Genomic DNA, 27,822 nt, shown 5'->3' with positions numbered 1-27,822 from the left:
GGAACGAAAATACACAAAACATTAGCTTTTTTCAGAGCATCCATGAAGACAACTTGAGACTTCAGAAAAGTAATAATTTTTATATTACAGCTTTATTTCAAGCACTGATTCTTCCTGGATACAATTTATACATTTTGTACTATGTATATACACTTATGGAATACTTTTCAAATTATCCCTAAGTAAAATATATTAGTTGTCTAAAAGTATTCCAGCAACAGTTTCCCCAGTTATATTTTGCTAAATGCTAGTTCACAGGAGAAGAAAAAAAAAAAAGGAAAAATAAATGCTTTGGCAAAACTTCCACAGTGATACTTCTTCACTCATTTTATTCCAGTATCAGTCAGATTGATAGGAGAAAACATCGACACAGTTTTACCACTTCACTGAAATATAATTTAAAAGAATGTAGTTTTTTATTTTTCAAAGTGTGTGGTCTTAACATCTCATTTTCAGCCAGTCAAAAAAACTGCCTTCTGCTGCTCCGTGTAAAATGGTGAGACACGTTTCTGAAACTTGTAATTGCATTGTAGCGATGGTGACGGCTAAAAGTTCCTGGCAATCCTGAAGCCTGTGTCAAAGTAGGAGGACAGCCAAAAGTATCAAAACAGAGAAAAATAATACAGTCATTGCACTGCACACATGGAGCTTCTAGGAGGATTAACGCTTCTCGTCACAGGCTCCTGACTGTAGTTGACAATATCTGCTTTCACCACCCTCTGTCATAAAAGGAAAAACACAGCAATAATCAGAACCAAAATACAATATTGATGCTGGCAAACTACTCAACAGATATTTTACTATGAAACATAAAGAGAAAAATAAAGAAAATGTGGAAAACAGACATCGTTCAGTTTTCTTCAGCATCTTACAGTAAATCTGATCAGGTGTTATTTTGTCAGACTAAATATGTCAACCCACACTAAGCGAAAGGAAGTGCCTTGGTAAGTTTTCTTGACAATTTTACAGGGCTAATAAATAGCAGCAATGCAAAAAAAAAAAAAAAAAATCAATGAATTCAGTTTTTTCTCCACAAGAATTGTTTTGCATGTAAATAATAAAACAGAATTTTATGAAGACTACGATATACTATCAGAATAACTGCCCTCCTTAAACAGAAATTGTAAGAAGTTCATCTTTGCCTCCTTAAGCAATTCAGAGGAAAATACAGACAGAATTCAAAGCAAATTTCAAATACAAACATCCTTCATAAAAAGCTTAACTAAGCATACAGACTGAAGACTGAATTAACATAAAAAAAAACCCTTCTGCCTACTTTAAATATTAATTTTCTGTTTAAAAATCCAACGGATATTACCCATTCTATTTACAAAGTATTTAACAGAACTATTAGTCTCTCCTGCATGGAGAGAGAAATAAAGAGATTGCAGTTTTCTGTCCTTTATCACTTGAGGCAGCAATGTAACATTTTGAATTTTACAGCCCTTCTTAATACTATAACATAAAGCATTACAAAGTTTCTATGAACTAAGGAGTTATTAGAAATGCCTCATAATTGCACACAAAACTTCAAATTAATGTACTACCTATCATTTCTGCTTACTGATATAAAATATATCTAAGAGAAACTACTGTATTTCACGTAAAAGCAATGCAGCTAAGAAAAAAAAAAAGATTTCTACATCAATACCTGAACTACTGCATTGAGCAGACTTTGCTCTGGCAGTTGGAAGTGTTGTGATGTTGGTTATCTTCTTCAGGATAGTTCACTATTTCTGCCCTGACAACATGCTGTTAAATCATGTATCAACATAACGGATAGAGATGAAGGAGGAGAATGCAAAAAGAAAAGGAAAAAAAATGGAAAGATTGATCAGTAGTTGAAAAGGAAGAATGAATGACATAAAATGACAGCGCAGAAGCTAAAACAAAGTGCATTTATTTTCAGGCCCTATGCAGAACAAGAACTTATCTAGCTGAAAGCATCACAATCAGCATCTGTTTTCATTCCCAGGCTTCTTCAGGGACATGCACTTTCAAAGCATCAAAGTGAAATATTCATGCATGTAATCAACAAAAACTTATTAGAGAACGAGAAGGGATAGAAGAGAAGAGAAGATATATCAGTGGAAAATGACAACAGCCTCTTCTTTTAAGCCTAAAATAAATAAACTATACAGTAGTCAGCCTTCCTATCAAAAATTCTAACAAGAACATTAGAGGTATGCATGTATCTTTTCCATTACACAGTTCCTACACTATAACTAAGTATTAACCAAAAACTAGCTACAAATTAAAACCTCACATCAAAGCACTGTCAACTTTGATATTACTTCATAAAAAAAAAAAAGAAAAAAACCCACTCTATTCTTTCCCAAAAGTCAAAACAAATCTGTTAAAAGCTTTCCATTAACAAAATGCTTATGCAAAGGAGAAAAAAAATCACACAATTTAAGCAAAAAATTACAGAGAAGGTCTTCTATGGAAGATAAAAAAAACATCTTAAAAAGTCCGATTTTTACACAGTACATTTTTAAAGTTAAAATGAATGCATAAATAAATTTATGTCACTATTTTGAAGGAAACTATATGTAAACTGGATTATATGAACGTATAAGCAGTACATTTTAGCAGTAATTTATAAGCAGTATTACTTCTGTAAATAAAACCTTTGTGTCAAATAAATACTAGTAATTGAATTGCCTGGTAAAGGATCTGAATTTATTAGCTGCTGATGTATTCCTCTTGAGTTTAATTGATCACATTTGTATTATCTTATCTAGTAGACAACGTTTGTGATTTACTAGACTCCTGGCCTGATGTTATCAAGGGAAAGGTTGCTAAATCCCACGTGAAGCAGTAGTAGGGGTTTTAGCATTAAACATTGTTATCTGACCTCACAGGACCTAGTTTCGTCATACCAATCTTCTGACTAAAGCCAAGGAAAAAAATCTTGCAATCAGTAGGCAATTAATTGTTCCTCAAAACACTGGTCTAAATCCCATCTTGTAAACAAGGCTAGGTTAGTGATCTGTGTTTAGGCACATTGTAGCAGAAAGCTGACTAACATAAATGACAAGGATTGTCTAAAGGAATTTCACATGCTTAAAAAAAAAAAAAGAGAAATACCTTGCAGCATTTATTTTATGAGCTTTGTGGTAATTAAAAACTTTCAATCTCTTTGCATCTATGCAAGGCATATCTATAATTGCCAAAGTTCAATCCGCTGTCAATAACGAGAAGTAAACTTACTTGGTGCAGGTGCTCTGAATTCCCAATCTGACAAACATTTTATTGTACAAAGCTGGCACATGCACACCCTCATCTCTCGAGCTGGCATGTAGCTAAAGAGAAAACTACAAATCACTTACAAAAATGCTATCTCTTGCCAATGCCAGGGAACAAAGCTGCACCCCATGCGGTTTTTATACTACGGTTGAAAGTAAAAAATACAGAAAGAAAAACATTTGATTAGTAGAGGAGCTATTTCCTCAAATTTCATCAGACCCTTGTGATTTAAAGGAGAGGAATTCAAGGACTGAAAATAAGTCAGAATCTGCAATTTTCTGATTTTGGAACGGTTCCATTTCAAAAACACGGTCCAGTCACACACAAACAGTAATCTATTCCTTTGTTTCACCACAGTTTTGACTAAGTAAAGGTTTGATTAACAGTCATCTCAGCATGTTAACAGACAAGATTTAGTAGCTCTAGCTGAGATAGTTTAAAAACTTACCACCCCCAAATGTCTGTTCTATTCCTCTGCTGGAGATCACTGCTGCCAATAGAGAGCTGGTGGAATGTAACATGTACTTGCACCTCATCTGCTTCAGCACAAAGCCTGGCAACTTCACTTAAAAACAACTTTCATCAGCAGTTTAAGCTAAGCTGCTGAACTTCACCCTGATGTGGCCAAGGCACACGATCACCTTCCATTTTCTGATTCTGCTGGGGAGTGATAAATTCCAGCAAAAGGGCAGTAACAAATATCTTGGGTTGTATTAACATCTTAAACTGCTGCAGCTGCTTTCTAATACAATACATGGTAAATCGTTTAATTTCTAAGGCTTGTTCTTGCACTTAATTAACAGTTTAGCAGTTAATTTGAAGGGGGACCAAAATCCCATCTACAAGGATTTCTGTAGTTCTGCCAGTTCTCAAAGCTCAGAAGCCACAAGTCAAACCCCACAAATTCGTACAAGTTGAAGCAGCATGTATAGGATTCTTATTACTTATTACTAATCACAGGTGAGTGGCTTCTACAATCCTCCTAATTGGAACTGCTTTTTAAAGAAAAGAAATATGATCTCCAGCCATAAAATCAAAAGTGCTAGAAATAATTTAAAGAGCATTCTTGGCATTAGACAATCAGTAATCATGAAGAAACATACAATAAATCATAAGTCATAAATCATTTCAGTGTTAGTGCCTTCCATAAATTCAGTATTTTGTGTTACTCCTTGTTACCACCTAAACTGAATAAAGACACCTGATGTTCTCTGACTAACATAGAATCATAGAATACCTCAAGCTGGAAAGGACTATAAAGATTGAGTTCAACTCCTGGCTCCACAAAGGACCACCCAAAAATTAGACCATATGTCTGAGAGCATTCTCCAAATGCTCCTTGAACTCTGGAGGCTCAAAGACAAGACCACTGCCCCAGGGAGCCCGCTCCATGCCCATCACCCTCTGGTGAAGAACCGTTTCCTAACACCAAACTTGACCCTCCCCTGATGCAGCTTCATGCCATTATACTCAAATATACTCAAGTAGAAACCCTAACCTGCTCAAATAGCACTCTCAAAGGGAGAAAACTTTATACTGTTAGCAAAGTATTATTGCTTATGCAGAGCAAATTAAAACTGTGCTTTTGTAGAAGAATCTTGCGAAGTCAGACTGTTTCTTTAGAGCTCCCACTGTTTAGCTACACACATCGTATCATCATGGAGAGACTTCTACAGAATGAGGACAATGAAATTTCTTTCCTATCCACCTCCATTGACTGGCTTTGCTTTTCTTTTGTTGTTGCCTGTATTGATTGTCTGGATTTTTACTTTTATTTAGATTAATTCTTTTAAATCACTATAGATTCACACTAACAGTAACATGGGTCATAGTGAGTATTTAGACTGTGAGTATTAACTTAGTCATTGCTACTGTAATTTGCATAATATCAACTTTGCCCCATCCACATACTATATATTCCATTGATATGTTCAACATCGCTAAAAATTGTGATTATTTAAAATAAGGTAGGAAAAATGACTACTTAAAGCCAGCACCAGTTCAAACTAGAAAGTAGTGCATTCTTCTTACAAGTCTACTCAGAGGTTCTTACCTTAAAAATAGATACTTTCTTTACAACACTACAATACTCTACATATAACCTCCTTTCTCATATTCGTACTTTAATTGAAGGCTTTTGCATACCTCTCTACAAGTTTACATCTGAGTCAGCAGGACACAACACAGGTCTAAGATCAGTGCTTCAATGTAAGCTAAAAAATTCAGGAAAAATTAAGGAGCTCTTTTATTTAATTATTTATTGATTTTATTATTAATAAGTAATTATTTACATACAAATCATTATACAGTTCAGAACAATAGGTGAATGGTGCCTCAGAAGTAAACAAATATAGAAAAGACACACACAATATTTATTTACCTATAAATTACAGCTTTTTGAAACTCTTTTCCTCTGCTCATTCGGCATTCACTCTTAAGTATATTTTGCCACGTTACTATTTGCAATACAGTTTTGTAGTTGACCACTTCAACACAGATTGTAAACACTGAAGTGGTGAAACACTTTCAGAAATTACATATTTATTATATATTTCAAGAAGCAGGAGACCAACCTCTACACAAGATATGTTTTGTGTCATTGGTTTGGTTTCTTTTATTAAACTTCTTGACTTATTTTGGGGCTACTCATTTAATGTTAACAGCATCTAGCAATTCTAAGATACTGTGTCACCATCTCAGCCACTTTTTGGCTTAATAATTGTAATCTTAAATATCATTACATAGTAAAAGTTGCCTCAGTAGTAAAATCTTTGCTTTTGAGGTTTCTGAAACAGTTTTGTGAAAATGTTTTGGTTTAAACCTATGCACTCACAGTCTTCCTGGCAGGAAAATTATATTTAAAAGCAGGAACCTGGAAGGAGGAGGTGGTAGAGGAAAAGGGGTTATATAGGAAAGGCTCTTCCTTGTTTACTTATTTGAACAATTAACACATTTCAGTTCTCATCACATCCACTCATTTAAATAAATAACATCCAACTCCAGTAACTACAGTTAAACAAATTACAGTTCAAATTAAAAAATATACAGAGAACATTATTTCCCCATTAATTTAAAATGTCATAAAACAGCTTTCATTAGAATTATTTTGCATACAATGATTTCTGAAATATTCTTTTCAGAAACAGTAAAAATCTCTGTTACAGTTCAAAGGAAGACATGCAAAAAGTTTTTGACATGCATTTGTTGTATTCACACCTCTAACTCACTACTAGCAAGTATGAGAGGACAGGGGATATGCTTCTTGATGACTCCCCAGCTACTACTGGGAAACACTGTCCTCTCTCTCAGTCCTTCCTTACTGCAGAGGAGAATGAAGAAAATCATCCAACGCAACACAAAGAAAAAAACACAAAGTAAAAAAGAAAAAAAACAATGCAGTTCCTTTAAGAGGTGACTATTTGGAACTAGAACAATAAGAAAGGTAATTTCAGAGAAAGGATGCCATATTAACTACCCAAACATCTGATCCAACAGGTCTTTATCTAGTCAAGAATGGGCATAACCAACCAGAAAAAGATTTGTTTCTCATTTGTATACAAGAATGTCCAAGTAGGAAACAGCACTCTTACACTGAGGTAAACAGACCTTACTGAGGAAAGCATCGTCATCCTGCATTATAATGGCACATAATGAAGACTAAAATCTGAGATTGACTAGCCAAAGGACATCACATAGTTAATTACTGACTCTGTAACTGACAAATAGTACTTTTTTCCTGTACATCTACACTGAACATTAATTTAGAACATATACACTCTCAGAAGCTTACGCCTTCTATCTCTTAAGCTTTTAGTGTTATAAAATTATTATTAGTATGTAAAGAATTTTAAACAAAGTTATCAAAAACACTGAATATTATATCAGTCTACAGCAATTTATGTACACATAAGAGCATCTTTCTAGCTACCTGCATATGCAAAAAATAGAGATGTTTTAAATTCTAAGAAAATTTTTATATACTACAAACAGTTCTCAAACTATGATTTTCTTTTAACGTTTTGAAGATGCATTTTATTGCTTCAGCAAGTTTATCATGATGGATAAAAAAATATTATATTTTTAAGAAGCTGTAGTGACAGTAACCAACTGTCTCTAGTACGATGGGTGCAGTTCACTTTAAAGGATAGTTATTAATTTGCAACATAATTTGTGGGTTTTTCTAAATACTAAATAAAATATTAAATAATTATTTGTGGAAAATTACCTGTGATTGTTCCATTTCTGCTTTGTTTAATTTGATGCCAAGGATGTCAGCAGCAACTCTCTGAAAACACAGGAAGACCTATGGGAAAAAAAAAATGAATGATTAAAAACAGACATCCTAAAAGTTCTTTAAAATATATCAAACCATTCTTGAACTGTAAACAGTGAGATATAGAAAACTGTGACCTGTGCAAAAAAGATCTGAAAACAATCTCATCTGGTATATTCAATTTTCCTTTAAAATTGGGAGAAATAACAATGGTATGAGGAATGAACAGTACTCTAGATTGTTAGGCAACACCTTTACTCTGCCTCCAGAGGCTTAAGTTTAAACAAGCTTTTACACAACCCGCCTCCCAAATACTGCTCTCAGTGCTATAAAATATGAATAAGGGTATTCACTAATGTTTAGCACAAAGATACTTTACCCGTGTATTGTGCGATAAAGATGTAAATTTCTGAAATTCAGAACAACTGGAACGTGCATCAACAGCACCAAAATCTCTGCTGCACGTTTCAAAAACATTATGAACATCAAAAACAAGCAATAACACATTTGTTCAGGAGTCTTACATACAACTGTATGTGTTATACAGAACAGAAATATCTTAGAAGTAAGCAAAATGTGGCATGGCATGGAGCATTAGACATCAGATGTGGTTTGACAGATAACTGAGTTGGAAGGCTACCTTAAATAACTCCTTTACCTCATATCAATACGATCCTCCAATCTCACTGTTTAGGGAGTTGCATTTTAAATCCAATTAAAGAACACAAAAGATATTAAACAGGAACAGTTTAAGACTGAACTGCTGCTGAATGCAGCATATTGTGAAGCTGCATCTTACACTCTGTGTACAGCTGCCACTCCAGGTCATGCCTGTGGAAGCATTATCAGACATTTTCAAAGAAAATTTAACAAAATAAAATAACATGAACATTCACACCATTTTTTCTTACAGATCAGATGGAAGCTGAAAACAAATGGCACAACAAGCCACTCTCCCTTTCAAAATCACATTACTTTCTCTGAACTACTTGGCCTAGTATCAGCCTACTCTACTAAACCCATACAGCAAGGAAACGGGCAGACCTTTTCCAGAGACCTGCCCAACCAAGCTCACTGGTGTAGCGAACCGATCACCTGCTGTGTTGAAGTTTTGTACACAAAGCACCAGGTGGGAGCTCAGTGCTCTAGTTAGGCAGTTCAATGGAGAGTACGATGGTTACGCTACAGCAGGTCTTTCATGAAGATTCTCCTCTAAGGAGACATCCAGATTTTTCTATGCATATAAAATTATCTTGTGCAAATGAGTCTGTTGGGAAGATCTGAGGTAAACAAAACAAATCACTTCATCTACTTTAACCGTGCATGTAAGACTCCTCTAGTCCATACCAACAGCAGCCATGGAAGGCCTTTCCTTAAATCACTGTCCAGGGTAAACACCCTGCCTACCCTGCACAACTACTTAAATACATGAACTACAGAAACAGTGGAAAGAGTTAATTCAAAACTATACCAAAACTAAAAATGAACTACTCTAAACAATTCTTCATACCTTCTTTTGTCAGTAGATATTTAAACAGAAAGTTCTGGTTAATGCTTTTTAAGTACATTCAGATTTACTTTTGTTTTTAAGCAGTAAGTTAAAGAAAGTACAATTAGCATATACAGTGGGATGCTGCTGTAATTCATGAATTACATCAATTAAAAAGACATAACAAAGATTCCTTCTTAATTTGTAGGGTTAACTATATCTACCTTACAAAAACTACTACATTACCACATGTAATGTCATGTTGTCTCCTTGAGAAAGGGAAACATTTCATCATATGCAAACTTCACTGAATGAAGTATAATAAAACTTTTCTTCCCTTTCTAACATAAGAAAAACATTTTCAGACTTTAAACAAAAATTCCTGCCAAAGATTTAACACAAACTCTAAGGAGAATCAGGATTCACTGCATTTGTATCAGCAGTATAGCACCATAATTACACAAATTATAAAATTTGGCAGTACACTGAGCTTTCATCAAAGATCTTAAAACAATCAGCAATGCCATTTGTGATAAAGAATTATGCTTCCACATAATTGGACACAGTCTTAACCGTTTAGTAACACTAAAATAAACTAAGTTATGTTGTCTGTGTGAGACAGAGACAGTCTTATGTTTTCTACAGGAATCACAAAGTCATTAGGCATGTGATATGAATCAAGAACAACAATACAACGTGATTTCATCTGACTGATCTAGTCAACTAAAAGAAAACCTATTCTTCCCTACACTTCCAACTAAAACAAGTATCTAAGTTCGGTCTGAGACAAATGATCATTTTAAAATATGCTCAGCAAAGAATTACAAATACCAGAAAGTTCAAGTTTGAATGGACCTGCAGAGAAAGCGTCTCCTGGCTCAGAAAATTTTTATTGTAATAGAATCTTGTCAATTTAACAACTCTTAAAAGTTTCTGTGCTGATGCTCTATAGATGAGATTTCACCTGGAACAAAGGCTGACAGCAAACAGAGATCCAACAGGCCTAATTTCTCATGCCGATGTATAAACCAGAGCACTTCCTTATTAAGATCTATACCTCAAACCACAGATCAAATGAGAAGACTCTGTAATTAATTAATAAAGAACATATACATTCACAGAAAGATCAATAAGGAATTTATTTTTCTTACTTACAGAATCTCCTGTCTTGGCTGACACAAAATGGCTACTGAGATTGTTTTCCTGACAAAATCGCTGATGCTTGTCAACTTTCACTGTGCGCATATGCTCCAAGTCAACTAGAAGGCAAGAGGAAAAAAAAATTACTACAATAGGGTCTCTTTTTGTAGTTACCTGTCTTAGAAAACTCATTCATAGGAAATACATCAATGTCATCTTATTCTTTTCAGAGGTATGCAAATGCAAGTTTCTTGTTTTTTGTTTTTTTTTTGTGTTTTTTTTTATATTATCATATTTCAAAAATAAAGAAATCATAATTAACAGTGTACAACGTAAGCAATTCCTGTGTGATCTAAATGAAAAAAATATTTCTGGACTCAAACAAGCAATTTGTAACAACTTTCCCACTAACTACATGAAAAAAAAAATCTGACACAATTACTTTTTTTTTTAACAAGTATGATGTATAATGATAGTCCAGTGTAAACTAGAGACACAGAACTCACAAAGTACATCTGAAACGAGTTGTAAATAACTTTTCTGCAGAACACAGCAAAGCAAAAACATTCACTATATTAAAAAAATGAAGTGAATAAAAACAGTGATGGTTAGTTATTTTATATGAAGTTTTCGATTCCACGTTTCAGAGCATTTTCATTTTTAGCATTTTATAACCAGTGGAAGCAAAGCAAAGCTTTCAAACGGTATTTTATGTTAAAAAGCACTCGTTACCTACAAGACTCAAGTCTTGCACAGGTTTTATTGTGCACATTCCAGTTTTTCCAAATCTGATCCTAAGGTAACTGGAAACTATATTGAAAAGTTTCTCTTTTTATTGCATTACAGTTCCTATAAGGGTGTTGACTCTCTGCCGTCAAATTATAAGGCAAATATATTCAGAAGGATTTAAGGACAACCAGGCTCTTTGAGTCAATACAGGAAAAAAAAACTTAAACTGATTTCCTGAGGAAGGGACCCAACTGACTTGTAAAAACTTGTAAATTTGCAAATCTAGTAAGCCTGCATAATAGTGTCATTTGATTATCAGCAGAAAAAAATGCCCTCGTACTACATAAAAGGCTTTATTTTAAAATGATATTGGAGGTCTTTAATTTGTAGGCTCTGGAGATTTTCTCTTGGAGATTTTTAGTCTAACAGGGGATTCCTACACCCCATTTATACTGCTTACTTTGGTTAATGTGGAGTTTTTGCCACATATTACTGTTCCTCGCACATCAGTAAGGCCTTGTTTATAAGAACAGGCCTAAAATCATCCAGTTACCACAGGCATTAATTTGTGAAGGACTAAAATACTAAGCTATTAACACTAACGTTTGTAGTACAGTTTGTAACAGTTTATAGTACTTCATCATATTAAATGCAGAACATAGAGCTTTACAAAAAATAGGAAGAACAAAATGTGTTTATGAAGATAAATCCCAAAGTCGAAAGAAAACTTCATACAGTCAATGTAACTGCTGTTTAACTTCTTTCTTTTAAACATAACTACCAGGAGAGATCCTCTGTTGAAATGCTTTTAAGGGAAAAAAAAAAAAAAAAAAAAAGGCTGCATACTGTCCAAACTATATAATTATTAGCTATTAATTTTACTCTTCATATATTAGTTTTAAGTGTAGCCTGGAAAACACAACAGTGTGAATACTCTTTGGGGAGAAAAAAAAAAACAACAATATATATTTCCTGTATTTTTACTTAACAAGCTTTTAAAGGAACCTTAACCTCACCTCCAAATTTCACATTGCTGTTTCTTGAAATGTACTGAAATTCCAAAAGTCTACACAAAATTACAATTAACATTAAAAATTCAACTACTGATCATATTTACACTATATCTCTGCTAAGACCATGACATACTTATGTAAGCCTATAAACACAAGCTCAAAAGTGATAATTTCTCTGAATCTTTCTTCTCCAGGAACAGAACAGAGGTCCACAGGAACACAAAAGCATACAAAGGTACATGAATTTTCAAGAAAATGCCTTATAAGAAATCATATTCCGAAATGCCTCTTATTTTCTTACTTGAGGAAATATTAATAATAATGTCAGTGGAACATGTATTTTACTACAGGAAATTAAAACCATGCAAGATCCGAGAATCTAAATGATTGGAAGCAAAAATCGTGTTTCTGAAATCTGTGCAATTCTCAGTTCCTCTTCCCATTGAGGAGTATTTCATCCCATGGCTTCTGACTTCTGGGCAGTCTGCAGTGATCTGTGAAGTTACTGTTACAGAAGATAACTGCCAGGTAACTGTCCATGTGCACTCACTCAGCCCACAGCAAACACAAGGCAATTCATGTTACGAACATCAGCCCTCAATGAAAAAGTTTTTGTACAAGAAAAAAATTAGAAGTATTAATAAATAATTAATTATGAAAAGTTGCAGGGCACAATCATAGACAGTTACTGAAGATCAGATAAAATGCAGGGAATAATTACCCTCTAGTTTTTTTATTACTATTACTTCATTTTTATTTATTTGATCACCTGATGTTGATCAGCTATATAAGCAGAACTCTTAGCTACCAGGGCCTAACTCTTGCCCAGCTTCTATTTAGTCCTGTCAGAGAAAAGACTTTAAAAGGGATCTGGAGGAGAAAGCTTATTTTCTAAATATATGTTTATAGGAAACGTAGAAACTTCATAGGGGAAAAAAAAAAACAAAAAAACTAATAGCTGGCCAACATGGGCTGGTACGATGAATCACTTAGCAGCAGAAATAGATGTCTTTAGGATGAAGAATGATATGAGGATGTACTTAAGCCATGAAAAGCTTAAAGGCAAAGACAGATAACTTTTGGCTAGAAAGAAAAGAATCGTACATAAATACAGTTTGATTTTATAAACCAGAAAAATGATTTCGCCGAATATTCTAAATGACTAGATAACATTGTGCTTGCCAAGAAAAAGGAATTGCAGCAATTACAATGCAAAAGATGAATATTTTATCCATGGTAATGATTATGATAGGCCATATCTAATAAAGGTCACGAATAAAAATTTGGACTTATATCAAACACAAACATTTAGAGAAAGGCCAAAAAGCATGGACATTTCCAATCCAGTCAGTTCAGTCACCCTACTCATCTGAAGTGAATGAGGAAGAAGACAATAGCAGGAGGAAATTAATAGCCCTGTTTTTACTGAGGGTAATCTAAGTTGATGGCTAGAAACCACAAGGAGACGTCAAAAGGAGACACAAGGATTTGGTTTGCAAAGGAAAAAGAGCTTTAATATTCATAAAGAGTGAGATCCTAAAATTACACAAATATTACAAGCTGTTACTTTAGTTCAAATGCTTGCCTACAAACTGTGCTATCCTTATCAACAAATAATGTTTTTCTATTCATTAAAAGCTAAATCAAAACCCAAATAAGTAAGTTTTACAGAATATAGCAAGAATATTTATTTAGTCTTCAAGCTTTTCTGTTAGGAAGAGTGACTTCAACAAAGGCTAGCAAAATAATTGAGGCTTCTTAAGTAACAGATCTACATGTGTAGCATGTGAAGATACCAGTACAACAAAAACAGACTGGAAATTTATGAATGACTTTCACCTAGCCCAAGAGATGCAAGAAACTCTCCCCTCACATAAGAAACTTGAACAGATCAGCATCTGCTGTAGCAAGAGATAAGGCTTGCTATAAGACTTGCTTTACACAAACTCAGGAAGTTCAATCTTGATCTGCAAGATACTAAACATAGATCCAGAAAGGTGAAAAAAGAAAAGCCTGGATCTCCCTTACATAGAAGTCTCAAACACTCCATCCAAAGCATTGCTGAAGGCATGAAAAGAAGGAGGTTAAGAAAACTGCAGAATCTAGGTAAGGAAGAAAGTCAAAGGACATCACAGACAACTCTGTGGAACAAGTGACAATTCAGAGATTATAAGGACAAAACTGTGGGCTTAAATTGAGACGAGAGAGATTAGCTCATATCCTCAGGTGACAGATTTTTTTTATTGTTCTATGAACTGCTGACGTACATCACTTAATTGCAGTGAAAAGCTAATAGACAATGCTACATTAAAGAGAAAACAGTAGATGAATATTTTAAATAACTGTCTGCAAGCCTAGAAATGATATGACTGGTAAAAATTCTGAGCATGCTCTTGAGACAGTATAAGTAATCAACTGTAAGTCACATTCCTGTATAACTTTACATGAGAAATTAGGAGCAAGCCACAGATATTTTAGTTTTTGGTTTGCAGCAAGGGAATGCAAGCACACTAGGAAGTGGGTGATCTACAATCTCCACTACACGTAGTGATTCAACAGCAGTCCAGTCTCAATTGAAAAGTTCTGCTATTTTTGTCTTGAGATTCTCAAACTACTAACACTAAACAAGTTAACACCAAATGTATTTCTCTTATACTATTCAACTGTATGTATTATTCCTCTGAGGTAACAGAGGCTTGCAATAAGTCTGTGCTGGTGGGTCCATACTTGTTTGGAATACCATGATTTTCATTTCAATACAACACACAGGTGAAAAACCAGTAGCCAGGGAATGTAAATACTGGCTTATTTCACCCTTTCCACTAAAATTAAATACCACAAATACAATTAGCTCACCAGAACTGCTTCAAGTAATAAAGCGCGATATCAAATCCCAGAGCTGTTTTGTCTTAAAATTATGGTAACAATAAATACGTTTAGAAACAGCTGTAACACAACTGGGACAGACAAGAAGCCAGTAAGCACTTTAAAGTATCATTAATCAGTGAAATGATGAATGTTCTGGTTTCATCACCTTTCAAAATGGCAGAAATCTAACAGTAGTTCATTTTTATTTAAACATTGGTACCCAAGCAAGTAACTGCACACACGTTAAACACCAGAACACCATTCATGCAGAATGTAAAGGCTGCTACTTGTGCTATGTGTGTGCCTTTCCCACAGGACTGCTAGAGTCTTCTTTCATAATATCACTAGAGAAGAGTTCCTTATAAATTTACAGTGTTCTTAAAGTCAGAAAGCATCAATTTTCACAATAATCTTTCTTTCAGATAATTCTGGAAGAAACACAAATACATAACTAGAACAGATACTTCCAAGCAGCTGAAAAAATAGTGTCAGTACTTGTTCAGAATGTCATAAACAGCTGAGTGGCATGCATAATGCATGTTAAGCAAGTCTGAATGTAATTGTTTGCCAGCTTTTTTCCACAACTGTGAGATAACACAAACTATAAAGCACTATATGGTTATTTTATTTATTATTCCAGTGGTAACTAATCTAATCATTTGCTAAAACATCTGTATGAAAAGAAACTTAAGATAATTCAGAGTGTTTCAGTAAAAGAATGCCTCTCCACCCAAATCTGAGTGTTTCAAAGCTCACAAGTAACAATTACAAGGCAATCGGTTATAAAGGGCCAGTTCTCCCTTCAAGAACTTACTTATCAGTGTTTACCATATTTATCACTAAAATCTGTATTAACATAAATTAATTCACAACTACCTTGCTTCATAATTATTGCACATATTGTAAGTTTCATAATTTAAGATAATTAAGGGCAGTTTGAAAGTTATGAGTAAACACCTACACTAATCTATGGAAGTGCACAAAAATATATTCCTTTACAGTATGCTGTGAAAAACGAAATACAAATCTTTCTGCAAAGTATTTGCAGCTGTTCACACAAGGTATACAATTACATAATGTTTAAATAATGAGCTATCACGATTAGCCCACACAGACATGACAAGTAAAATGGTTTAATAATTTATTAATTTGATTTACATGTGCTTAAAATTATGTACATATTTTCCCATCTGAAAATACTCCAGGGTCATAAAAAAGAAAGCCTGTATACGGCGATTTTTTCATCCTATTTTTGTTTTAAATTCAACTTCACTTCTTAAGAACAAACCTAGCATGAACACCTGAAAACCTAACAGAACCATGAAGATAAAATTTATACAGAATTTATGCAGTTTCACTGCTCAACAAGCAGTCAGTTTAATTGCAGTGTGAAGACTCTGCTTCACCTGTGCAAAGGGAGAAGTGCCTGAATAGGGGAACTAAAAGGGTATTTCTGTAAGATTTTATTCCAAAGAATAAAACAGAAATCCTGATACACACTATGAGCAGCTCTAGGCACGAGGAGCCCCTTTCAGGCCTCCTCTGCCATAAGCAATAATACCCAGCTTCTCTCCTAGTTCTGCCATCATTCCAAAGAAAATAGGGAAAAAGGCAACAAAAAATCCTCCCCAGCTTTTTATTGCTCAGCTTACTAGTAACCTCCTGCTTTCTCATTAAAGGATGGAGCTAGTTAATTAAGCCTTCATTTTCCATGAATATTTGAATGCATTGCTTTGAACTTCAAGCAAGTACACTTTCATTTTCTAAATAGACACAAAAGTTCTGTGTAAATAATAAAATTATCTAATATACTATTTCTGATATTATTAATTATGACTCATTAGTAACTGATATAATACAGTAACTAACTAGAATTATGCAGAAATTATAATCAATTCAATGAATCTGACAAAAAGCAGTGAGTCTGCAGTACTACCAAACTTAAACTGTTTAAGATCTAGCTTCTTTAAAAATCAGTTTTGACTCGGTACTTTTCAATTAATTTTGCACATACTTTTCAAGTAATTCAAGCAGAAGTGCCAGAGCACAAGCTGCAACATTTTGTAGCTATATTTTTTTTAGTACTTTCAATCTTTTTCTCACACTAAAATTGTATAGCTGCCAAGAAAAGAAAACTCCTTCATGGAAGTCCTGAAAACTATACCACAACTCTGATCTAAGGAAGCTCAACAAAATATAAATATAGTTCCAAGTACAGATTTTCTCAGTAATTTTTTTAGGTTATCAAGAAAACATCTAGAGTGTTGATCTGGTTATACTCATGTCAGACAAACTACATGTCACATTAACTACCTCCAGGAAGTTATTCCAAACACAAAATAAACTGTTTATGCCCCTTCTCAGATAGATAGCATGACAGATTGTTATTAGTTGAAGACAGATGAAATACATTAATTTGATTGCAAGCATGTGTTTACTTTCTCACTGTCATGTACACTCTGCTGCTGATGCTTCCCTATGAGGATGTAGTAACAAATCACATGTTATATTAGAAGACTTGCTAAGGGAGAATAATAATAGCTGGTGCTGCACTTTAATACTTAAAACACTATACTTAACATTTCCAGCTATAACAGGAAACCACTGGTTCCAGAATGCAAAAAAAAAAGATAGCTTAAAAACTCTTGTGATTTACACAAAGCATCTTAACGCTTCCTCCTCTAAAAAACTAAAACTATCAACAAATATGCATGTCAATTACTGAAGAAAAATATAACCTTTTAAGTGACAAATACACGTCCAGAGCTCTTGCAAAACCAAAACACAAATTTCTACAGAGACAGGATAAAGAATGTATGCTCAATATGGGGAAAATAAAGTGCACAGTTTCCAAGTCTCCTCAGTTAAAAGCACAACAGCATCTTATCCTTGAAGTGAGGTTTGCCTGTTTTCACGTATACCTCCTATGGGCCTCCATTTATTTCTACAGAATCTATTTGGAATTCTCTTTCCTCTTAAAGAACAACAAAGACTCAAAATCTGTAATAAGCTTCTTAGCTAAGGGCAGATCACACAGTAAAATCAGATTGACAATTCTAACATTTTTTTCTAATTAGTATGTATTAAGAAAGAATGAATTTACTATTTTAAGTTCTCTTTGATTTATATTTAAGGTGGTAGCTGTTCTCCTTATATTAAGATTCCTGCATAAAAAATAAGCTATTTTAATTGAAACTTTCTAATATTGATAAACAGTAAAAGACAACAGCATTTTTTCTAAAGCTCAAAAAGGATTAATTGGAATAACTTCTTCAAGATTTAAAACATATTTCAGCATACTGAAACAATGGGACAGGATCCTCGCCTAACAATAAGTGTGTATAATGTTTGGTAAATGACAGGTCATTATCTAAGAAGATATGTTAGCCTCTGCAAATGCAAACAGCAGGCATCTTTTCATACCACAGTAAAATTTTTTTGAAGGAGAGAGGGGAAGAAAAAAAATATATATGTCTGTGTTTCTTTTCAAAGCTAAGATGATAGATGAATGATTCACACAGCTTGAAGGGACAGTTAAATAGAATAAAATAATATTTTTTTCTCAGTTAGACATTTCCCATTTTCATTTTTCAATAAATTCTTGGCAGAAATCTTTGCCACCATTTTTCATTTGACTGCACTGAGTAGGACTGTACTGATAGCTACTATGTGATCCCCTTTGTTAAGCACTGATAATCCTTATCCTGACCCCTAATGAAGATGCCTTTGGAAACAAGGAAAGTAGTCAAAAGCATGTTAAGAAAAATCAATCAATAAATAAAGTACCTTATAGTATTATCTTGCAACTAAAACATAATTAGAACAATTTTTTTTTGCTTTATTTTCCTTCCTTCATGAAAGGGTATCATTAAGTCATAGAAAGAAAGAGGAGAAGAAAAGATACGTCTTGAAGTCATCAACCCTGCAACTTGAGTGCCTATGTACCCTGAAGATACATCTGTACTGCAGGCAGAGCCATCGAAAAGAGATGAGCAAATTAACTTTATATGCATTAATCTGGACAAAAGGAGCGTTGATGTGGCAGCACAGACCTCTGTGCAGATTACCTTACCACATATCTCTATTTACTGACTGCAGTATACATATCTATACAAACATGCCTTTAGGGTAAGTTTCACACTTCAAGAAGGAATGTGAATGAAACAACATGAAATGCTTTTTCTGCACAGTGTTATGGAGTTTGATCAGCACGGCCTGTGCAGATGAATGCCTTTGTCTCTCAAAAGCATTACTTCTCACAGGGCTTCAATGCTCTTTAATTTCACACCTTGGGTTAATCAGTTTTTACTTTCTGCAAAGAAATGTGCGCTGAGATTATAAATTACTCCTGAAGTAAGACAGTTTGCTCACTATTGCTTTTTATCTATCCAGCCAGATTCTGACACAGCCCTTATCGTCATTATTTATAAGAACTTTGCAATTACAGATATTTTGCTGCCTAATGCTTTTCCCAGTAAATTAGGCAAACACTATTCTTATTTTTACAAATGAAAAATGAAACATGAAAGAAAAAATAAATATAAAGCTTTGCCTAAGATCACATGAACTTTCATTGAAGCATAATTTTACTGCTCTATGCGCTAAATTGTCTTTCATCTTCTTTAACACTTGTGTTCAGGCTCCCTAACACTAATGACAGTGAGGACTCCAATAGCAATTAGGTTTTGTTCCTTTTTAAGCTTTTAATTTGGTCTCAAATATGTTTTTACAAACTGCTATTTTCTTAGGATTAAGAGATAGCCATACCAGAATACCTCCAGCTCATCTTCCGTACCATATCAACCTGTTATACAATCACTGAATAGTCACAGCAATCAGCACTGCACTCAAAAACAGCTGGGAATGACCTATTTACCAAATGAAACTGAGAAAGCAAAACCAAATGAATCAACCTATGCTCATACATACCACAACCAAGGACAGCAACAACACATCATCCGCACTCTGGAGTGTGCAAGTCCCCTCCAGCCCACCCTTACACACTGGCACTAGACAATGAAATAGCTAATGGAATTAGCAATGATACAGTAATAGAATTATGGTGACCATCTCAGAGATGCAGCAATCCTGTTAATTAAGCACTGAAACACAACTAGAACACAGATAAAAACATGTAATAATTATTTTGTATTTGTGAAATTCCAGCTGCAGCATTTCTTGTCACATCCTTAGGAAGTTTCTACAAGTAATAAATACAGCATTTTGGGTTTTTTTTTTTTTTTTGTATCAGCATCCTTCATAACGACAGTATCTAAGCACAAACACTCAAAAATCAAGCTGCAAATGGTACTTCATTTTTCTAATTCCTAGCATTTCAGCATTATTATAAAGAAAAGGTTGTGCCATTTAGAATCTATATTTTCTCTCACAAACATATCACTGCCCTTTACAGAACAACGTATGGTAATTACAACATTGTTTTATCATAATCTTGTAAGAAAATGTTAAAATTATGGCAACTGCAGTATGTATTTTTAAAATGTTAGTATGAACTCTGGGCAAATTAATTTCATTGTGGCAAAAAATAATCTTCAGATTATATTTTGGTACCAATTTCCAAACTTTCCCATACTGAACTGTAATAACGGAACCAAGCATTATGAAACAGAAGTTGCTGCAGAAAAATAACAACAGCTCCTTCTTCCAATTCTGTGTGAAAATTTTTAATTCAGAATTACTGAAACAACACACAAAAAAGGTTTATATTGACAGAGCTGGATTTTACTTGTGAGAAATCAATGGTTTTCAATAGTTTTTTTCCATAAAATAATCTTCCTCCTTGCAATATAAATATAAAAGCATTTTTAAAATCTGTTTTTTTCATTAGTTCAGCTAGAGATGTTCTACATCCTGTTTCAGTTTAACAACTTCATAAACTTAGCAAAATGTAGAAAATAGATTACTGCATTACAACTACTGGAATTCAAAGCTGAGTGATCTCTTTTTGTGTGTTCTTTAATAACTTAGTGAAGACATGAAGTTGTAATGTAGCAAACATTCAGAAGATGGTGCTAGTCCAATATATCTACAAGCCACAGATGGATCAGCTTCTCTTCATCTCTCAAATATTTAAACAAATTTTGATGTACCTACCACCTCATCACAGAATTCATCAATACCAGGAAAAGGTATAGTCACCTTTAATTAAATGCTAAGGTCTCTACTAAATGACTTCATCAGTCTAAAATTCAAAAGATTTAGTGGATTGACACCATTTCAGAAATAGAGGATTTTAGGAAGACTCATATGTTTCTTAGATTCCAGCTGCAGTCATTCTCATCTGTCTTTTACAGGCAGCAAAAAGAGCTTCCTGTCATAGCTTCAAGACATACCAATGCCAGCACCAAAACTAAGGTTGGCAACAGTTTTTATCTCATTCCTGGTTGTTCATTCTCACCTTCACACTGCAAGGCACTATTCATAGAATCATAGGGGTTGGAAGGGACCTCAAGAGATCATCGAGTCCAACCCCCCTGCCAAAGCAGGTTCCCTACATTCCTCCCCTGCTTAGGCCATGCAGCTCGCATGATATTACAAAGCTCGGTGAGCTGATCCATGATAAAAATAGCTGTTTCCTTTTTATTACATTCTTTTTAACCCAGCTGAAGCCACCAGTCTCATTTCCCAAAGGGCAACAGTGGTAACTTCAAGATGCAAACAGGCTTCATCACAAAACTGACCATCATGGCACTACAGCCCTGGGAAGCACCAGAGGCCTGAACACCTGTCAGCATTCAGAAGGGCAGGCCAATTAGAGCCAGTTTCACTACTGAATATGAAAAAGTAAATTCTTCGTGCTATTAAAGATGCATACTGTTCTTATGAAGAAGATTAGATGCAGTTTATAACTATACAAAAATATATATAATTACTTGGTTGGTTGTCTGATACATTTGCAGTTGCTTCATCATGCTACGGTATCTTATAAACTAGGTAGAGTTGGAGGAGTCAGTTCTTCCAAAAATAGGAAATCCAGACATACTACATCAAGAAAGGAGCTTTATCCTTTATATAACAGTTCTTGAAACAGTTACCTCAAAAGAATGCATAGGAACATACCACAAAGTAATATTATTCATAAGGCAATGGAAATGAGCTACAAAAAACTTCTTGTTCCTATAAAAAGCATGTACCTAAAAAATAATATCTCCTCACAGGATCCACTCCAGCATTCTCAATGGGTGCTGCTGCACCCATGTATACACACCATTTCTACTAGAATACTTCTGTTGATTTCATATCAAACAGCCATGTTATGAAGCTGGCTCCCCTCTCAGGTGTGACGCCTTCAACCAATGCTCTCAATTACTTGCTCCTCACAGAGCCAGCCCAGGTCACTTCCAGGGCCCTTCCATGCCTGACTTCATTGCTGATTCCAGAAGATGCAATAATGGATTGGAGACGCTTTGAGTTTCTCCTACAGACAGACCCCTTTGGGAGCTCTCCCACAACAAAAAGTGTAAGTGAACATGAAGTCATTCACCGGAATATAAAAACAAGCCTTAAATGTTCAAAGATCAGGCCAAGTCAGTATTATTGTTGTTATAATAAAACTCCAGCATTAAGCAATTTCAGACATCACTTCAGTTCTTCTTCCAAACTTTTTCCAGTGTAGATGCAAGATTGGCACATATTTGAGTGAAATTACTCAGTTACTAGGCAATTTATTACTGCTTAACTGTTCCATGTGTATCAAATCCTCTTTGACAGCAGCCCAGCTTTTCTTCCATTTGGAAGCTTTTGTAAGCAATTATTACCAAGCCAAACTGTTTTCAACTGGCAGTTAAAAAATTAATACTACAACTCAACTTTATACTAAATTAGATTTTATAAGAAAAAAGACTGCTTAGTAAAGAAACATAACATACTTTGATTACTGTAAAAGGAGAAAATAAATCTACTATCAGTAATAATTTTATTAGCTATTTCTTAAACTGACCAAGAACTGAATTCAGACTATTTCTATTTCAACAATACAGCAATTTCAAACTAGACAGTAGGAGTAAGACTGTACAAATCTTTCACATTTGCCACCTCATGTATTTTAATATCACTAATCAGTCAATCAGGTTAAAATAAAGAATTTCTTTCAATGTATCTATCAGTTATCGATTCATCACAGCACATTAATTCTGTTCCCATCTCCAAGTAGAACAAGCATATGATTAGTTTTTTCTTGACTAATTTATACTATGACATGAAGTCTTTTGTCTAAGAGTTCGTTAACTTAACCAAAAACTAGAATTGACTGAGATATTAATGAAAGATGTAAAAGGTGTTCTGCCATATTTATATCTGCTTTTTCTCCATCGAACTACAGACATCAATTAGTTGATAAACTAAAACAGAATACACTAATATTGCCATTTTACAGTATTAACCAGTCTCAACTCAGCAAGTGGAACCAACTCATCAAGGTAGCCACAAAGGACTGTCAACAGTTAAAAAAAAACGTAATGCATAAATGATCCAAAGATTTAAGAATACTCCTATCATTACAGATCAAACAAATTAGCATCTATACTCAAGAGCTACACTTGGCTGTGTAGAGGAATCCATTTCCTTCAGACTCTTCTACTCACCAGCAAAAAACTCACTTACAGAAAGGTTCAGTGGAAGAGGATGGCCTGAAATTAGGATTAGAAGTGTCATTTCTTCTGCAGTTTAATTGCAAAGTCAAATGGACGGTCCTGGTTTTCTCTCTGCTGCTGGCCAACCACCTGCAAATCTCTTGTGACAGCAGCACCACAGTATAAAATAAATCCCTTAGTTCATTCAAATAAGAATTGTTCCCTTTGTTCCACTCAGTTGAGGTTCAATCAGTGAACTGAACCCTCTGTAAAGTACTACTTTTGGCAAAAGCAAAACTGGGTTAAAACAATTGTGAAACCACTTTCTCAGAGTCTGAGTGTTGTGGAGACACTAAGAGCACTTGAATTTGTACACGTGTATGCACTCAACTTTTTTTTTTTTTTAACCAAGAATTACTTGAATTTGAAAACATTAAGCAAGTTAAGGTTCAACTGAGACTTCTTTTTGCAAGCTTTTTTATTTTTCCTAAAACATTCTAAAACCAAAATGGATTTTAAGAGTTTCTACTTCATCCAATCTTTACAGAAGATAGGAAAAGCAATCAGCTACATCTGACATACAGGAGAATTCAGATGCTGAAAGTCTGTTTTTCCATATCATTTGGTTAATCACAACATCAAATCATTCTTGGTTTATACCCAATCTACTTATCATACTTAAGAGCTCTAAAGGATAAACCACACTTCCTTTGCTAGGTGTGAAAAGGAAAAGGAGAATATGAGTCAAGAAGTTAACATCTTGGAGTTAAGTAATCCCAATATATTATCTATTAAAATTTTAGCATAGCCCTGATGATTTTTTAAGTTTCTTTCTGACTGAACACACTTATTCACTTTTAAAAGTATGTTAAGAGAGTATGGGGCTATGCGTGCATAATCCCTACAGCTTTGGCTTTAGCTAGTGTTTAGGCAGCCATGTCAAACGACAGCCACACTAAACTTTCAACCTGAATACTGAAGGCACAACGCAAGTGTGAAAACCCTAACATAACAGCCAACGGCATAACAAAGCAACATATCTAGCCAGTTTAGTGACAGCTCTGCTTAGCATAGATCATCTGATGAGGTTAAATAAAACAGACACCTCAACTGAAAAAAATAATAATAAAAAAAACCTGCAGCTTTGCAGAGACTTCTGCTGCCCAAAGTAAGACTCAAGAGATTTTATTAGAAAGCACAGTTCAAATCTCTGACAACAGCGGATCAGCACAAAGTCTTCCCTGTTTGACTCACATTTTCTATACAATAGCCCAGGCCAGTTTAACAGACAAAAAAATCTGCTGAGTTTTCAAGCTGGATGAAAACACTCCCACATCCAGGCACATGTTCTGCATGAGTACCAGTACACAAGGACACATGAAGCTTAAGTTACAGGAACTTATTCTCTCCCTGCATTGTAGTCTGGCAGCACTGGGCATGCCTGCTCCAACCAACTGCTGTCCTATGTCTCAAAAGGCGTTGCAGAGATGCAATTGACAGATGGACTGGATGATCTTGAAGGTCTTTTCCAACCTAGGTGAGTCTATGATCTCGCTTAGGAGCAGATCTACTAAGGCCCTAAGGAAGCTCTATGAAGATTGTCCAATCTAATTCCAGAGATACATATATACCATCATCAGACCACCAAACATTTCAACAGTAGCCTCTCTACAAAAGTAAAGACAAAATGTTTCTGAGGAAACTCTTTTTCCCCTCTGAAAGTTTGTGGTACACTACATGGACTGGGCAAGGAACATTCTAAGTCTTCCCTCTTTTAAATATTCAACATCTGCTAAGTTCTCTGCATGTTTATGTACAACAGGAGAACCAAATTTGTTAACTCATAAAAGAAATTCTATTACTTTAGAATGCCACAGCCATGCACAGGACTATAATACCTGTGAAACATAGTGCCAGTGAATGATTATCCTTCCATGCTCAGACTTAAAACTCTGGAATTTCAGTAAACAAGATCCCTCAATAGAATCATATGGAGACAGATATACCTGCATGGTGGGTGGGCACTGGTGGACATCAGCCCTTCCAATCTCTATAATGAGCAATTTCCCCAGATTCAAAGAAAAATTTCATAAAAAGTTAAAGAGAAATGGCAAGTTGCCTCCTACTACCACTGGCCTAACTGCTTGGGCTGCTGCTTCTATAAAACACAGGCTTTTTTTTTTTTTTTCAAAGAAAATTATTGTTAAAACCATTTGGCTGAAAGTGAAGAATTATTGAAAGCTACAGTCAGACTGGCAGCTTGCTCTTAAAATTCCCCCCACCACTTTTATAAGTATCGTTTCACTTTTAACAGCTGTTCACACACTCCTAAGCTAGATGTGAACTTTTATTTTCCCAAAACTAAACGGGAAGCTTTAAACAGCATCTGATTTAATTTTTTTTTAATTAAGAGCGGAGGTTAAAAGGACCGTGGAAATGGATGATGCAGCTGTGCTGATGCTAGGGAAAAGAATTCCAGAACAAGAAGTGAGGTAGAGTAAACACACAAAGCAAGTTTCACAAAACTAAGTGCACGCTACAGTTAGGAAATTTTATTAGCAAATGGCAAGTTAACCCTACGTTTCTTCAGAAATGTTGTCAAAAACTAGGTTACATTTTTTAAATATAATAGAATTTGGCTATCTGCTTCACCCTTCCCTCGGGACAATTAATTCCAAAACGAGTGAGTTCATGGGTTGCAGTTTTATTTCCAAATACATCTTGTGTGACACACAAGTCAGAACTAGTCTCACTAACATTGCCATATATTTAATGGTTTGGTTCTCAAATGATTTTGACTTCCCCTGCGTTCAGGTCTCTTGGAAAACTGAATGTTTTAAATCAGATTTGCAAATGTACTTGGATACTGAAAGATGCAAGAATACCTAAGGGGACAATTTCAAGCACTGAAACAACTAGTGGTCAACTAGGCAATGGTTAAACCACATTTGAAAATACCATCAGACTGCTACCTAAGTTTTGAGCATTGGCATACTCATGAAAATTCTGCCCTCGTGGCCTAATTACTTAATAAATGCATTGCATACATTTTTAAAGGAGAATAAAAATGTCAAGTTTTATTTCTACATGTACATGTTAAATAAAAAAGCACACAATGACAATGTAATAATTCTAGATATCATCACAGTATTTAAAGGGTCTTTCCTACTGAAACACTTATGAAAAGCATAAACATATGTTTAAGGAAGAAAATTCATAGGATTATGAAGGAAATGCCACATTAATTCTCATGGATTTATATACCCTCCTGACTGTAGCAACTCCAGATGAAATCTTTTCTAGTGCAGTAGTCCATATACGATATAAACCAGAAGACCTTAATAGTTCATCCATCAAGTTTACTCACAGTCAGAGAAGCTGCTAGAATTTTTATTTGTCTAATACACTAAAGAATTATGTATAATAACCCATACTTCTCAAAACCAGGATATCATGACAAAGCACAAAAACCTACTGTCCACACCTGGCTGCTTAAGAAGCATATCATCTATGAATGAAAAAGAAAACCAACACTGTGAAGGGCACTTCCTTTGCACAAAGCACAATGTGTAGAGAGAATTGAGAGAACAAAGGAGTCCAGAAGAGTGAGATACAATTCAGCCAGGAGGGAAGCAGCTAGTAGAGGGAGGCCAGTGGAAAATGTTAGTGGTGCAGTGATTTCTGTTCCCCTCTCTTGTCCACCCACATACAAGAGACTCAAGCATAAGAAATAAAGCAAAGTACTTACAACAAATACGAAAAATCTGAGCTAATCAGAACCAAGAATCCAGAATGTTCTAGTCAGGTCACAAAAAACCACCAGAAATTGGATTCCTGCTTAATGTTCCCCTGGGACAGAATTTGATACTGTCTTCGATGATACAAAGCCTTGATTTCTATTGGGTTAGGTCCTTGCAGAAACAGAGACAATTTGAAAATGAAACCCGGGTCACTTGTGAAATATTTTACACAGGTCTATATAAATGACATTTGTGCACTGTAACATACCAAACCTAACAAACAAAAGTTCACCGCAGGGAAACATAAATATAAAGCAAATAGATCATTTATGTTGCTGAACCTTCTTGAATGAAGCCATGCTCCAAGAACTGTGATTAATATACTGTATACCACTGACAGATAAAATGATTCATAGTGAACCAATTAACAAAACATGTTTCATATTAGACAGAGCAAAAAGAAAACTCAAGTTCTGTAAGTATGAAGTCGTTACATAAGCAATTTTTTTAGTTGTCTAGTAGTGCTGCCCTCAGCTCTACAAATATGCATAAATCAAGTATTAAACCATCATTAATAAAAAGGGAAAAGGAACTATCAATGACCAATTTGGCATTTGGCAGAAATACAGTTCCTTAATATTTTATAACTTAAAAATATATATATACGTATATTGTAATTTGGCCAAAACTTCTGAGAATGAATATGCCCAACAAGCAGCATCACAAGACA

The 27,822-nt window shown here is 34.6% G+C and overlaps 1 protein-coding gene across 2 annotated transcripts in view; it reads right to left on the bottom strand.

Moving 5' to 3' along the window:
• Window positions 1–309: 309 nt before the first annotated feature.
• RAB28 (RAB28, member RAS oncogene family) overlaps window positions 310–27,822 on the bottom strand; it is a 55,238-nt gene continuing 27,725 nt past the window's right edge. Inside the window, exons 5-8 of one of the 2 annotated variants that reach the window (XM_065735767.1) lie at window positions 10,167–10,270; window positions 7,475–7,552; window positions 1,652–1,752; window positions 632–719 (exon numbers count right to left, since the gene is read on the bottom strand). In XM_065735767.1, the coding sequence (XP_065591839.1) occupies window positions 1,657–1,752; window positions 7,475–7,552; window positions 10,167–10,270 (278 nt within the window). In that variant the 3' untranslated portion in view covers window positions 632–719; window positions 1,652–1,656. Of the gene's footprint in view, window positions 720–1,651; window positions 1,753–7,474; window positions 7,553–10,166; window positions 10,271–27,822 lie in introns of both variants that reach the window. The other variant, XM_065735768.1, reaches the window with a different exon arrangement.

This window comes from Cyrtonyx montezumae, unplaced genomic scaffold (genome assembly GCF_038088225.1).
Source record: "Cyrtonyx montezumae isolate F1298 unplaced genomic scaffold, pur_monq_1.0 scaffold_2, whole genome shotgun sequence".
NCBI lineage: Eukaryota > Metazoa > Chordata > Aves > Galliformes > Odontophoridae > Cyrtonyx > Cyrtonyx montezumae.
This window is presented reverse-complemented; position numbering and strand designations above follow the sequence as displayed.